Source organism: Vulpes lagopus, chromosome 7 (assembly GCF_018345385.1).
Source record: "Vulpes lagopus strain Blue_001 chromosome 7, ASM1834538v1, whole genome shotgun sequence".
Taxonomy (NCBI): domain Eukaryota; kingdom Metazoa; phylum Chordata; class Mammalia; order Carnivora; family Canidae; genus Vulpes; species Vulpes lagopus.
In genome coordinates, this window is record NC_054830.1 from 64,269,043 (window position 1) to 64,284,107 (window position 15,065).

Consider the following 15,065-nt stretch of genomic DNA (forward strand, 5'->3'; position numbering starts at 1 on the left):
GCACGTAGTAGGTGCTCAGTAAAGTTCTGTTAGTGAGTGAGAGGACGTTTCTACTCGGTACTCCCACTAGACAGGATCTTAAAAGCAGATATATTTCTCTTTTTTTAAAGATTTTATCTATTTATTTGGGACAGAGATGGTGAGACCATGAGCAGGGGGGAGAGGAGCAAAGTGAGAGGAAGAGCGAGAAGCAGACTCCCCTCTGAGCAGGGTGCCCGAGTCAGGGATCGATCCCAGGACCCTGAGATCATGACCGGAGCCGAAGGCAGAGCCTTAACCGACTGAGCCGTCCAGGTGCCCCAGCACATGTATTTCTAATCATTCCTGCACCTTTTGGATTGAGCGTAGGCCCAGAACGCGGTAGGTGCACAGCAAAGTCTGGGAACTGAGCTGGCTTTGTTTCCCTAATTGGTGCAAAGAACTGGTGTGTGGTGCACGCTTCCCTTGGATTCAGACCCTCAAAGGCTCCCGTTTCCTCCCTCATCAGACCCCAGGGAGTCCCTCAGTCCGGCCTTTGGAGGGAGCTGGGCAGCCCGAACTCATTGTCCCCCAGCCCTGCCCCGGGATCGTGCCTGGGCTGGTCCCCTTCCTCCAGCCCCCTCCCACCTGCCTGAAGCCCACCTCTCCACCTCTCCAGATGGGGCTCCCAGCCTTGAGCCCCAGCCTCGCCTCGAGGGAGAGCCCCTCCCAGTCTCCATGCTCCATCAGCAGAGACAGAGGCAGCAGAAGCTCCGAGGGCTCAGAATGAGAGTCACCGCTCCCTGCCCCCAACATCACCCTCCAGAGAGTAGATGGGCCCACGCCCACCCCAGCTACCCTGCCTCTCCCACCCCTCCCTGCCTTGGGATCCTCAGGAATCTCCCCGGTTCCCCAGTCATCCCAAGAAGTCCAAGACCCCTGAGTCCTCACCCTTGTGCTCAGCCCAAGTGTCCCCAACATTTCCCATCTTCTCCCCTACGCTTCCTCCATAGCAGGTGTCACTTAGTTATTGGGTTCTCTCTCCCCCAAATGGCAGAATATAAGCTCCTAAAGGCAGTGGCTGTTTCCTGCCTTGCTGATGGCTGCACCGCCGGCTCCTAGAGCGGCTCCAGGCACACACGACACCGTATTTCCTGAGTGAAGGGGCAAAGCAGCAACGGCACTGATGGCCAACACGCTCCTGCACTAGCAACACGGCTACGTAACGAACACCAGCGGCCTGGTGTCATCTAACCCGCGTGATGACACGGTCACGGCCACGATGATCTTCTTTCTCTATGTTTCCACGAGCAAACTTTAGGTTCGATGATCTTTCCTGGCAATAGGGAGCTGGGATTCAAATCCAGGTTTGTCTGACTCTGAGACCTGGAGACTCCTCACTGTTACTCGACAGTGGGTTTGAGCAAAGGGAACATGAGGGCTTTGCTTACCGGGGGTCCAGGCTCTCCGGGGGTCCCAACAGCACCAGGAGTTCCAGGATGACCCTATCAAGAAGGAGACGAGAGAGAAGGAGTCAGGTGAAGCAGGTGGCTCTTCCTCCTTCCACCCCGGCTGCCCTGGTCCCTGCCCCAGCCCAGCGCTGCAGGGGCAGCAGCCAGGCCTCTTGGAGGCCCGAGTACATGGAAGCAGGCAGAGGAGAGCAGAGCTGTCACCACCACTGTGACAGGAGCAGGCAGGCAGCACACACTGGCTCCTTACCATCGAGCCCTTGGGTCCGGGTGCGCCTGGGGGTCCCATCATGCCCCGGTCACCCTGTGATGGAGACAGCAAGGCAGGGAGGTCATGGCTGTGGGGTGGCTCTGTAGGAGGCAGGTGCAGAGGTCTTCCAGAGGCCAAAGAGGGAGAGGCAGGGACTTGTCCAAAGTCTACAGTCACATCACCCAGGGTGGTGGCCGGGGAAGGGGTGCTAGGATTTCACTTGGCAGAAGCCAGGAACTCAGCAAGCCCCGGAGGGCTCAGCATCCACTGTGGCATGCCCCAGTGGGCTTCCCTCGGGCATGGGCGGTCCTGATCGAGGATGCGCTGATGACATTGTCCCCTGTGATGCTGGCCCGCATCACGTGGTCCTCACTGGGCCTGGCATCCCCTGGGCGGGCCTTGCAGAGGTGGCGATGGCCATAGAAGGCACGCTCACTCTTCCCATCCCCTGCCCAGAGAGGAGATGCCGGAGCATCTGAGATGCAATTCTTTTCCTCTTGACCCAATCCAGACCAACCGGGCAGAGATGGTGGAGGGAGGCGCTCTGGGTTTGAATCCTGATTCTGTGTTTGAGAGGCCCTGTGTTTTGCATCCACCCAGACACCATTTATTGAGCATCTATTACGTGCCTGGAGCAACACCCTAGCCCCTAAAGATGCGAAGGTGAGTAGTGCAGACAGACCTTGCTCACATGGGGAGCCCTCAGAGTGCTGTGGAGAGACACACAGAGCACCAACACAGGTGCAGACAGGTCCACACAATGAGGGCGTGCGTGCTAAGGCCCTTCGGTGGGGGATCTGACCCATCAGGGTGCGGGGATGTGGTGGGGCGGGCCTCCCTTGGGAGACCTGCTACACCCAAGAGGGCAGAGAGGTGGCATTGGGGAGGGTGCACCTGGACAGGAGGACCAGCACGGGCAATGGTCTGTAGGTGAGGGGGGATCCTAGAGGGGTGGCGTTGGGGAGGAGGGTGCAGCTGGACAGGAGGACCTGAGCGGGCAATGGTCTGTAGGTGAGGGGGGACCCAGAACTTTTGAGCAACAAAAGAAGGCCAGAGTTGGTTTGATATTGCACTCCAGTTGCGCAAGACGTGACCATCAGTGGCAACAGGGTGAAGGGTACGAGGGACCTTTCTGCTCTGTTTTTTGCAACATCTTGTGATTCCCTAACTGCTTCAACATAACAAGTTAAATTAAAAAGAGAAGGAGAGGAGAAAACAGGAAGGTGGAGAAGGAGACGGAGGGGAGCAGCTAGTGGTGGTGGCGGCCAGGGGGTCTGGGATTGGAGTGATGAGAAGTAAGGTCTCAGGAAGAGCCTGGAAAGGAAGGTGGGGCCGAACCAGGGCAGAGGTTTCCTCTCTCGGGACCTCAGGTTCTCTGTCCATCAGCTCCCCAGAAGGCCCGCTTGGGGGTTGGATAAGGCCACTGATGGAAAGCAGGTGGGAAAGAGGCACGGGGTGCTTGGGGGCTGGGAGCTAACCCACAGCAGGAAGAGGTGGGGGCCTCGGGCACCGAACCTGATTCACATTCCGGCGCTGCCACTCTCTACCTGGATGGCCTGGGCCTGGTCACCTCCCCCGTGTGAGCCCCGGTTATCTGGTCTGTACAACACGGCTGCTGGGGGCGGTCACAGGGACGCCTGAGGAACTCTGTCCTTTCTTAAAAGGATGGCTCTCCGCCTCCCACCTGTCGCCCACACCTGTTCGGGGCCCGTGCGCAGCCAGGAGGGCCCATGCCGCGCGAAGGAGCCGCCTGTCACCCAGAGTCACGCGGCGGTGGCAGTGTCTCCGGGAGGGCAGGACAGAGCCCCTGGGCAGTGCCAGCAACAGGGGCAGTGGCTAAGGAGAAGCGGGGGAAAGGTGCCGAAATCCCCACGACACCCGGGCCCTTCCTCCTCTTCCAGCTTCAGCCGCAAAGTTGCACTTGTTTCGGTACCGTCCCCGCATAACTCACCTTTTCTCCCATGATCCCGGGCTCCCCGACCAGACCGATGAATCCCAGAAGTCCCTAGAAGACACGCACCCGCGAGCAAGAGAAAAGGGGAAGGCCCGTGAACCCGGGGACGCGCGAGTCAAAGGCCACGGGCGGGCGGCGGCTCCCCGGCCCTGCGGCCCCTGCCCGTGCCCCCTGCCCCGCCCGGGCCCCAGCAGGCCTGGGGCTGCCACGGAGGAGCTGCCTCTCTCCAGGCACTGTCCTGACTTCCCTCACTCCTCCAGATGGTTCTGATTTCGGAGCCAAGCGGTGGGGCCGCTGCCAGCATCCCTGGGAGCGCCGCACATTCTTCCCGCTCCAGGAGCAGGCTGGGAGGCGGCCGCGTTTGGGGGGTGGCCGTGCTGGGAAGAGCCCTGCCTGCTAGACTCGGTCCCCATCGCTCAGGGCTCCGGGGGCCGTCTCCAAGAGAGAAGCAAACCGGCTGGCCAGGATGGAAACAGCGGGCAGCCTCCGCCAAGAGCCTGCTTCACAGGGGGACGCGGAGGCCTCCACGCGGTCCCCTAAAAGGCTCCCTCTGCTTTCTGAAGGGCGCACAGGCACTCACACTGTGGTTCCTGTCGCTCTTTCTAACTCCACTGGGTGATAACTCGCCTCGGGTTCCAGTGGCTCTTCTAGGTGGCCGTGGGCCTCGCTGGCCATGCCAGATGCACCCACGCCCGCGCGGCCAGGTTCAGCAACCCGGAGGAGACACCCGGGAAAGCAGACGATTCCTTGTCCAGACCCCAAGCCCCCCCACCCCCGGGGGACGGGGTGTCTCGCACAGTTCAGAGGGGCAACAGCAGCTTTGGAAGGACTCAGGTTTGCAGCCAGGAGTTTCCGGGAGCATCAGGAAAGGCCGACTGAGAGGGAGGAGTGGATCCGTCCCCCACGAGCTGCATCCTGTCCTCCAAGCGGATCCAGAAAGAAACGAGACCCTGAAGCTGAGCGGACACAGGTCAGAAGTTGCAAGCTGTGCGCTCAGGCGGGGAAGCTGGCCAAGGCGTCAATCAACCAGGGTGAGAAAACGGTGCCCATTTCCAAAGGCTTAGCTCTGTGGGTCTCGGAGACCGTTGTAAAGTGGCAGCTCAGGCCACAACTGTGTGTGTCTTGCAGCTGCAGCCTGGGATTCAGCTCTGGTCCGTGGGGCTCCAAGGCCCATGCACTCGTCCCTCCACCCGGGGACCCCCAAAGCGAGTGGTCGTGAGCAGGGCACAGATCCCCTGGCACGCCTGCACCAATGCCACACGGTGGAGGGTCCTGGGTCCCTGGGCTCCGAGACCCTTCGGGGTTGAAGCATGAGGTGTGAGGGGTGAGGTACAAGGCATGAGGTCATGGCTAGCAAGTCACGGACCATGACCAAGTATTTGACATTTACAGCAACTTACTTAAAAAAAAAATTAGAGCATTTTCAAGGTGACGGCATTATTAATAACAATAGCTGGCACTTACTGAGGGCCAAGCCCTGAACCTGATATTTTTTCTGGCACCGTCAGTCAGTCGTCAGGCTTGGGGACCCTGGGCAAGTCCATGGAGCCTCTCTGAGCCTCATCGTTGGCGGGGGGCGGGGGGGGGGGGCAGGGGGCACTTGAGATAAAGGTCTCCCTATCTCCCCGGGGTTGCTCTGAGTCTTGAAGATAATGCATGGCACATGTAGGCACTCAATAAATGCTAGTTCCCTCCCATCCCGTTCTAATTTATTTTAAAAGGGCAGAGGGTTAACACAGAGGCCCGAGCGCCCCACTAGGGAGCACTCAGACATTTAGAGGATGCTGAGCGACGGGAATAAAAACGGCTCTGTTAAGAGGCCCCTGCCCGACTGGCCCAGAGAAACAGAAATTTCATAGCTACTTTAAATTTATGAGTTGTTGGGTCCTGGAAGGCAGGCGGGCCATAAACCTCAAACAAGAAGCCAAGCAGGATCCTAATGAATAAGAGCCATACAGCAAGTGCCCCGTCTCCCCACCCGGGCCCCCAGGACACCCATGGGGCACTGTCCCGGAAGATCCTGGCAGGCCCGTCCTGCGGGTGGAGAGGAGGCTGGCCTGGAGGCCCAGGGCTTCCACCTGGCCGGGGCGGGGGGGTGGAGGAGCAGCCCTGACCGCCGCGGGAGGACACGGGGGAGGAGGCAGCACCAGATCAGAGTCCCCGATGTGGGGAAGGGGGTGGCCCTGGTCCCCCTCCCTCATATGGCATTCTGCCCGGGCACGGAGTACACCTGAGAAGCAGACAGCGGTAGGTCCTCGGCTGGAACAGTTGTCTCTGGTGAGCGTTTGCAGCCCCGGCCCCTCCCTGGATGGAGAGGGAGCTTCTTCAAGGCAAAGCCGGCCTGCGATCACCCTCGTGCGCCCAGCACCGAGCACAGGGTCTGCTGACGAGCCCTCTGCGCTCTCGCTAGCTGTCACCAAGGGGCAAGGGCTCAGGAGCTCTCAGGATTATCCAGTCCCTCTAAGGCCCGTCTTGGGAGCCCAGCAGCCCCGAGGGTCAACCTTGGCTCTGACACGCCTGTGTTGCCGTCGAGGAGAGCCTGACAAGTGAGCTCACTTCTCAGAGCCGGACTCTCCTCACTCTTGAGATGGGGTTACCGAGCCACCCTGGGGCTGCGGAGGAGAGCGCAGGCGGTGGTGGAGAAGGTGCTGGGCCTGGAGCCCGGTCCCTAACGGGAGCCCAATCAGTGCCGATGCATACGTGCCTAAGGAGGACCTCAGAACCTTTGCCGGGACCCTCGGATTCTGCTGTGGACGACTGGTGCCTGCCCCTTCCCAGCCCGGGCCCCAGCGCTGCCTCACGGTTCAGGCAGGCCTGTTTCCAGCGGCGGTCCCAGTAGCCGGGCAGCTAGACCGGGCTGGGCGCCGCTCCCCCTGGCCAGCGCCCCCCTCCCGGCTTTGCCACTACCTTACTCAGTCACTCTTATTAATGAGATTGCCGACGTGGGCTAGGATCCCGGGGTCTACACTGGGGTTTCCGGAAGGCCCCGTGGATGGAATTCAGGGGCAGTCCCTGAACTTAAAGAGGAAAAAAAAAATCACGACTCTTCTTTCCACCGACCTCTGATGGAAATTTAGCACATCCCTCAACTCTGAGCGTAGGCGACGAACCCACGGTACCTGTTACTGTCACAGATAGGCACATGTCACATTACAGTCATTGTTGCAGATTTCAAAACGTGTCACTAAGGCTTGTCGCTGCTTCAAATTTGAGGTCGTTAGCAGGCCTGCTGCTGGATCTCGTTATGCAATGCATTAATAAAGAAGCCCGTCCGAGACTGGGTCACCTTGAACGCACTTTCACGATTGTATTTCATTATCATCGATTTCCTCTGTAATCCTTCGTTTTGCACTTGATGCATTTAAAAACTTTATTACGGGACGGGGTCCACAGGACCCGGGGACAGAGTGCTTTGTTTGCAAGGACCCTCTGTGTCCCGACATTCTAAGATTCTGAGGATCTATTTCCCGAGGGCCCTTCCCATCAGCATAAGTATGAAATTAAATTTGCTGATCGCATGGCCTTCTTCTTCTTCTTCTTCTTCTTCTTCTTCTTTTTTTTTTTTTTCCAATCAGGAAATATATGCAGGCCGTGACAGCCCTTCCAAACTCCTGGGCTTCCCACAGAATGCGCTCGAATGACACTGGAAAGGTTTCAAAAATCCAGTCCACCCCCTGCTTTAATTCCTTTCTTCCCGCCAACAGATGTTGCAGGCCTGGTGAGGAAGCCCATCGTGCACCGCTCTCACGCCACTGACGGCGTTTCTCAGCAGAGGCAGATTCTTCTGGGTCCCCGACACTATCCCCCCTCCTGCACGAGGCAGCCCCTTGCAGGGTTTAAGGGAGTGCAGGAGACTGCTACCTTTCCACCTGGCCCCCAAGCCCAGAGGTTAAGCTTTCGGGTGGTGCCGGGCTGTCCGTCCCCCACCACCCACCCCCGGCACTCACAGCTGCTTCTCCGTAGCATCCAGGACCCTGGATCACCAAAATGAAGGTCGTGATTCTCAAACCTCCCCTGTCATGACAACTTGCAAACTCTTCTCCTCTTCAGACCTTGGCCTGACTTCCCACCTAGCCGGAGCCACTGATCTGAGTTTCACTTTCCTCGTAAGTGAGGGTTGCCTGAGCGAGAGCCCCTGGCAGGTGGCTACGCTTCTCCCGGTTTCAGCTGCCCTATCTGTCAACGGAGCATAGCCGGCGAGTCTCGAAGGCTCTTCCAGTTGTAATGTTCAGGGAGCAGAGTCATGGAATCCCTTTGGGCAAATGCTCCGAAAACATCCACAGGGCCAGGCCAAGGCGCTGTGATTCGGGGCTTTCTCACTCGGTGACTTCACCTCGCTGAGAGTCAGCGACCATCCCCATCAAAGGGGAGACAAGCTAACTGACCCCAGCAGCCTGCACGGGCACGGAAGGGGGATGCGTGTGGAGCGCTGCGCAGAAGGGCTCGGCACAGAGGAAGCGCGTGATAGAGTCATTGTGTTCGGAGACACAATGTGTGGACTCACCTGCTCACCCACAGGCCCTGGCCGCCCAGCGTCGCCTGGCTCCCCCTGCAAAGAGGAAAAGAGGAGCATCACTTAGGATGGGTGATGGGAGTGTAGGGCCCCCCCGCCGCCCCCACACAGGGAACAGCCACAGGTAGCTGGCCTCGTCCCTACCAGTAGGGAAGGACAGAAAACCTCAACCCCAGTGCCTGGCCTTGCAGAGACCTCAAACAAACGGTGGAAGCAATGGGACCCTCGCACAGAACCTCTGGCCCCAGACACGGCCCTAGCCGCCCATTCCCTGAGTGGTCCCCTTGGCAGACTACCTGGTACCCTGATGTCTGTATCGAATTTGGGCTGTTCATCAACCCGCTGCATTTTGTGGAGGCGGCGACTGAAGCTCAGAGGGGCTCGGATCTGCTCCAGGCCACACAGCAAGCTAGAACTTTGGTCCAACTGATTGAAATCTCCATTCCTACTGTTTACCAGGCTGCCCCACCATGGGAAGAGCAGGGAACCCGAGAGTCGGGGCACTTGGATCCTAGACCCTGACCCACCAGGGCTCTGAAACCAGCTGGCAAAAGGATCGGTGAGCCTTGTCGCTGCCCTGGGCTCAGCCTCCCCCAGCCATAAATAAGGGAAATCACACTCGTTTGTCTCGTAGGCTATTTCCAGCTCTCATGCTTGGTGGCCTCCTGTAGCCTTATCTGCCAGCTTTGTCCCTAGCTGGGGTGGCTCCTGCTCCTCAGGCAGCCACAGCCGCCCTGGTCTCCCCCCGGCGTGAGCTGGAGAGGCGAGCAGCCCCGTGGGATAAATCCACCCAGGCTATGTCACCGCTCCCACCACAGAAACCCAGCTGGCCTCTGAGGGAGAAAGAGTGAGACCTCAGAGGGCAGGACAAAGGGCGACACTAGCCCAGCGAGCCAGGAGTCTGGCTCACAAATGGATGCGGCTCACCGCAATCAGGGTTCGAGCCTCATCTTTCCCTCCAGCTCTTCCCCCAGACCTCACGCTCATGAGAAGCAGAGGGGCCCAGACAGACACACGGGCCATGTCCCCTGCGTGGAGGGGGCCGCGGATGACCTGAGCTACCCTGGCTCTGTGCTAACGCTCGTGTGTCTGCCCAGCTGTAAACGTGGCCCAGCACTCTCCTTCTGGGACGGCTTGGAAAATCCAGCCCTCAAGAGGAGTCCTTGGAAAGCCACTAAGCGAGGCTGCCCATGTGCTGAGCATCATCACTCTCCCACCCAGGCCAGCGCTTTCCTGATAAATTAAAAAATAAAAAAACTGCTAACAAATGTAATAGATAATTACTGCACCTAATGAGGGAAAGCCGGAGACCCACAAAAGGAACAGAACTGCCCCACCGCCCGGAGAGAGAGCCCCTGTCTACACCGTAGCCTCTGCTCTGAGCCGCCGGGAATGCAACTGGCCCCTGCAGCAGGTTGGTCCCGTAACCCTCCACCTGTCACCCGCCTCCTACCACGGCCTCACCACCACCTCCGTGCGCACAGGCGTCTTACCAGCTTGTAAACTCCTCCGCTGCACCGTCTTTGGTGGCTGCCCTGCGTCCCATTATGTGACCACTACCCCGCTGTTGGACATTTAGGTTCTGTTCATTCTTTCCTCTCTGTTACCACTGTGCTGTGATAAATGGGGATCACTCACCCCCTTCCCACACCTGCCCAGGGACTGGGATTCTTCACGGGGCCCTCATTTGCCGGTCCCACCCTTCTTCTGTTCCCCTGTTGTTCTATCCCACCCCCCGCAAGCCCAGTCACTCCCAGGTCCCCTCACCTTCACGCCGTCTGGGCCTGGCCGGCCAGGAAACCCCTTCCTGCCAGGTTGGCCCTGCAAACAGAGAGAGGTGAGTGAGGGGGGCTAGGTGGGTGGGTAGTGTTGCTTGGGGGGGGTCCCAGTGCTGGCACAATGCCCCAGGGGCCAGGGGTGCAGAGCCCGGAGAGCCCCAGGCTGCCAGCCATTCTGGAGATGCAGAGGTGGGGGGGTGGGGGGTCTGCAGCTGTGTGACCTCAGGGACGTCTCCCCTCCCAGGCCAGTCCTGTTTGTAAATGGGGATGTTGAAACCTGCTTTCAAGGAACGAGGAAGAGGAAGGACCTGGACGGAAGATACAGGCAGGGCCCAGGGGACTGGAGAGTCTATGCCAGCGGTTCTCAGAGTGTGGCCCGGGGACCCTCGCGGGAGACCCGTGACGTCAGAGCTAGGTTCACAATAGCGCCTAGACGTCGCTGGCCTGTGTCTCTCACTCTCGTGAGTGTAAGCGGAGATTTCCAGAGGCTACATGACATGTGGTATCGTCAACGGGTTGAATGCAGAAGCAGATGGGAGATTCCAGCTGACTTCTATTAGAGCAGACATTAAAGAGATTTGCAAAACCGGTCAAACAATGCCACTCTTTTCATTAGATTATTTTGCCTCGGAAAATATAGCTGGTGGGTGTTTTGCTTTGTTATGAAACTATTATTTTTGTGAACACGGAGTGGGCTGATTATTATTTCAAATGGATTAATAAACACACTTGAAAGTTTTCAGTTTTGATGACTAATATCAATAGATGGAACTCACACAGAGAAAAGCTTTTGGGGGCTCCATTCCTTCCTTTTTAAGAGGGTAAATGGGCCCCAAGGATGAAGCGATTGTGCACGGCTGGTTTACACCACCACCCGCCCGGGGAGGACCTCGTGGAAGACCGCTCGGGGCAGGGCCGTCGCGGGGAGCAAGGTGAGGCTCTGGACGATGAGACACGGGGCTGCCCCGCCCGTCTTTGGCCCTGATGGCCTTGCGTGAAACTCAGACCAGCAATGCCGCTCTCACGGAGACTCAAATGAATGAGAGCGGACGCAAAGCCCATCCCACAGCAGCTGGATGAGCGCAGCCGGTCGGTTTCCTGCCTCGTCTCTCTATCCTTTGCGTCTGTTCCAATCCCCTCACCGGCTGGCCCAGGGCTCCCGCCGATGACTTCTCTGCAGAGCACCAGCAGGTGCTGCCTCTCTGCACACCGCCAGCACAGGAATGACAAATCCCACCTGCCCGGCGCCAGGGACACTCACCTCTAAGCCAGGGGCCCCAGGTGGCCCCATGGGTCCCTCATCTCCCTAGAGTTGGGAGACACAAGAGAGGAAAAAGGAGAAATTAGTCCAGGGAGAGACTCAGAGAGCTTGACCTGTAAGGAGGGAGAGGGGGTGGACAGAGGAGAGTCCTCCTGGACCCCGAGAAATGGTCCACTTGGTCCGCCCACTTGGACCCCCACCCAGGCTACACAGGGCCTTCCACGTGAATGGGGCTCCTGAACATGACACCTGAACGTGACAGGCCCCGGGTTCGTGGCAGTGCTGGGCAGAGTCAAACCCCATCATACACTGTAGGTACAGAGCCCCAGACGACAGCTCAAAGATATGAGCTCTGTTCTGAGCTCCACCAACCATGCAGTGGCAGACCTTAGCCTCACTGTGCCTCAGTTTCCCCATCTCTAAGATGGTGCAGGACGGAGAGGACCATGCTAAGGATGATGACTAGCCTAAGTTGCATTCCTGGAGGACAGCGATGGTCTCTTACTCTTTTTTGAGGCCCTGCGCCCTACTCCACCACAAAAATCATTCAGGATGGGTGTGCAGGGCCTCACGGACGTGTGGGGAGTGAAGGTGGGGTCCAGGGGCATGAGGAAGGAGCAGATGGAGAAGCGGACGAAGGCAGGGGTGGATGAATGAATCCACGGAGACGGGAGCAAGCAGCAGGCTCTCGCGCCGTAATGTGGGTGTAGACGGGGGCACGTGGCTGGCGCCGGCCCTCCGTCCTCACCCCTCCCTTTCCACTCCTGGCCCTCCCGCAGGCGAGGGCAGCCTCCAAACCGGCCTCTCCGGCGTGCCAGGCCTAACCCAGAGGCCCCCTCTGGGGCCACCCCCCAACCCAGCTTCCAGGAAAGCAGCCCCACGTGGCCACTCCCCGAGCCAGCGCTGGGGCCCCGCCAGACCCAGAACCAGCCTGCAAAGGGATCTGTGTCAGCTGGATGCCTGCCTGTGGTTGTGGTGAGTCCGGGCCTCCTGCACCCTCACTCGGGGCTGTCTGTGTGTCCCGGGGGCCTTGGGGCCGGAGCCTAGGTCGGGGGGCGCTCAGGTACAGGCAAAATCTGGGGCTCGCCCGCCGGGTGCCCAACAGGCCCACCCACGGAAAACGTCTCGATCCCCTTGAGTATGAATGAGGAAACAAGCAAATCTCCACTCTGCCATTTGCTAGCTCTGCAAGTCCTGTCATTCTCTGGGATGACCCCCCCCCCCCCCACCTCCCTGCCTGGCAGCTCCCAGGAGCAGGGAGTTAACAGCACAGGGTCTATGTCACGGGCTTTGGGCTCAAGCCGACACAGATCTGAAGCCCGACCCTGCGGCCGCTAACCGTGGTACCCAACGCGGTGTCCCCCACCCCCAGGGCCCAGGGCCTCCCCTCCGACCTCTGGGAACTGTGCTGCGGGCAGGAGCAGGGGCAGTGGCCCCTGGGGGAGACCCCCGGGCAGTGGGGGCCCCACAGAAGTGGAAGGTCGCCTGCCAGCCAGGCCAGGCCAGAGAAAGACCGTGGCAAGGTGACGGGCTAGGGCTGTAAGGGATGAGCGGGAGGGCGAGCCTGAGGCCTCCCAGGGTGGTGTCCTGGCTGAAGGGCCCCGGCCCCTGGCTCAGGCCTCCAGGACCCAGGCCGGAGCGGACAGGGCTGCAGGGGACGGGCGGGGACAGGGCCAGATGGTCTCACCTCGGGCCCCAGCTGCCCACGGGGTCCCGGCAGGCCTCGAGCTCCAGGCTTACCCTGGTGAGAAGGGAACAAAGAGCGGTCTCAGAGGCGGCACCTCCTGTCCATCAGAGGCTGGCAAGGCCCCCAGCAATCCCACGTCAGGTCGCCAGCCTTGAAGGCCTGTGGCTTCCACACAGCAGTTCGCTTCGACAGCCCTGCACAGGGACTCACCTTCATGCCTTCTGGGCCGTTGTCCCCAGGGGGGCCAATGTCTCCGGGAAATCCCTGAGGGGAAGCAGAGAGCAGGGGTCACCCATGGGTGAAGGGAAGTGCTTGGAGGGAGACCGACCCGGGGTTTCCGTCCCTTCCTGCATGGGACGGGACCCTGAGCAGGCCAGTTAACCACCTGGATGCCGCAGTCCTGTTCTAGAACAGGGATCTGGGCAAGAGCCCGCACATCCCAGAGAGCTGCTGAGATGAAACGAGACAATGCAAGGAAGTGCCGAGCACCGGACCAAGCGCGCAGACCCCTCCAGGTTGTGCGACCCAGAACCTCCCAAGTCCCGGGCCTGAGGCAGCCAGAGCCCCGCAGCCAGCCCTCCTCCTCTGCCCTGGGAAATGGTATCCTTTGATTGCAGTGATCCTGCAGCTATGATTCTAGAATGTTCTGGGCGTGCTACAACTTTGAAGGGCTTGGAACACACCGAGGTTATGGTTAAGCTCAGCCCCTCGTCTCCGGAGCTGAGGTGCCCCCTGCATCATCCGGGCCGGGCGTGTTGGACTCGGCCCCACACCACCAACGAGGAGGCCTCGCTGCTCCCACACCAAGCCTGTTCCCGATGGACGGCTGTGCAGGGGAGGCTTCTTCCCGACGCCGAGCAGAACCCTGCCCCTTCCCCTTGACAACCTCCTGCCACCCCCGTAGGGCTGCACAAAGCTGCACAAAGCTCGGGACGGGGGTGGCGGGGAGGGGGTCCTTCTTTCCACAGTGGTCTTTGCATAATTCGGAGGCCACTTATCCCCTCCCCCAGAGGCCTGCCCTTTGCTGGCCCTTCAGTGGCTTCACGCTGGGGCCCCTCCGTTTTGCCAACCTCTAGTCGGTCGGCGTCCATTGTTGGCCATCGCTAGGGTGCCCAAGCTCCTCTGGGTGCGAACAGACCAGCAGAGGCCAGCACAGGACTATCCCCTTCCTTGTTTGAGGTGTCATACCTCTGCTGATTCATCCTAACACCACAGGCACTTCTCAGGCAGCCCCTCTACTCTCTTAGTTTCCTGACAACTAGAAACCAAAATCTCCTTATGTGAGTCCCGGAGACCGAAATGCCTCCTCCTGCGTCGCCTCCGTATGTAGCTCTTTCCCTTCCTCTCTGATCTTTGGGTGACTCCCATTAAACTCCCGCTCTAACATCCTCTCACCCTTCTTACTGGCCAAGGCAAGAACGGGTCTGAACTCTGAGCTATCACCGAATGCCCAAGCTCCCACATATGTCTCTTCACACCGAGAGGCTCAAAGTCCTGTCCTGTCACCAACGCACTGCATGACCCCGGGCAGGTTCTGGAGCATCTCTGGGCCTTGGCTTGCTCGTCTAGAAAACGGTGACGACGACGTCACCTTACAGGTCCGTTCTGAGGCTCCAAGGGAATAAGACAAGCAAAGAGGGGCACCTGGGTGGCCCAGCAGTTGAGTGTCTGCCTTTGGCTCAGGTTGTGATCCTGGGGTCCTGGGATCGAGTCCTGCATCGGGCTCCCCGCAGGGAACCTGCTTCTCCCTCTGCTTGTGCCTCTCTCGGTCTCTCATGAATAAATAAATAAAATCTTAAAAAAAAAAAAAAGGCAAGCAAAGGGCTTAGCTCAGCACCCGGCGCCTGCTATGTGCACAATAAAAATCCGTATCCAGAAGGCTGCAAAGCCAGAGCCACGCCCCCTCCGACACTGACCCCAACCCCAGGCACGGGGTCGGAAGGAGCAGAGACCCAGGAAGGCGCTGACATGCTCCTCAGCCTCTGTCTCCAGCCGGGCAGGACTCCGAGGTCGCCAATCCAAACAGAACACAAGGACGGGATCCACGCAGGGACCCAGGAGACAACCAAACCAGAGCTGCTTTGCTGCAAGTAGCAGCGACCCCGAGGAAGTCGCTTCTCTACCCCGTGACTCAGTCTCCCTATCTGTAACCCGGTGGCAGTAGTACCTCCCGGGCGTGCGTGGGTGGCCTTTCC

The 15,065-nt window shown here is 59.4% G+C and overlaps 1 protein-coding gene across 9 annotated transcripts in view; it reads right to left on the reverse strand.

Moving 5' to 3' along the window:
- Positions 1-15,065, reverse strand: part of COL27A1 (collagen type XXVII alpha 1 chain) — a 134,877-nt gene that overhangs the window by 45,854 nt on the left and 73,958 nt on the right. For all 9 annotated transcript variants that reach the window (XR_005988810.1, XR_005988811.1, XR_005988812.1 and 6 more), the window contains 8 exons: positions 13,081-13,134; positions 12,871-12,924; positions 11,184-11,228; positions 9,912-9,965; positions 8,136-8,180; positions 3,629-3,682; positions 1,678-1,731; positions 1,410-1,463 (listed from right to left, as the gene is read on the reverse strand). Coding sequence is in view for 6 of the 9 variants with exons in the window: in XM_041760910.1 (XP_041616844.1) it covers positions 1,410-1,463; positions 1,678-1,731; positions 3,629-3,682; positions 8,136-8,180; positions 9,912-9,965; positions 11,184-11,228; positions 12,871-12,924; positions 13,081-13,134 (414 nt within the window). In the remaining 3 variants the exon portion in view is untranslated. The remainder of the gene's footprint in view (positions 1-1,409; positions 1,464-1,677; positions 1,732-3,628; positions 3,683-8,135; positions 8,181-9,911; positions 9,966-11,183; positions 11,229-12,870; positions 12,925-13,080; positions 13,135-15,065) is intronic.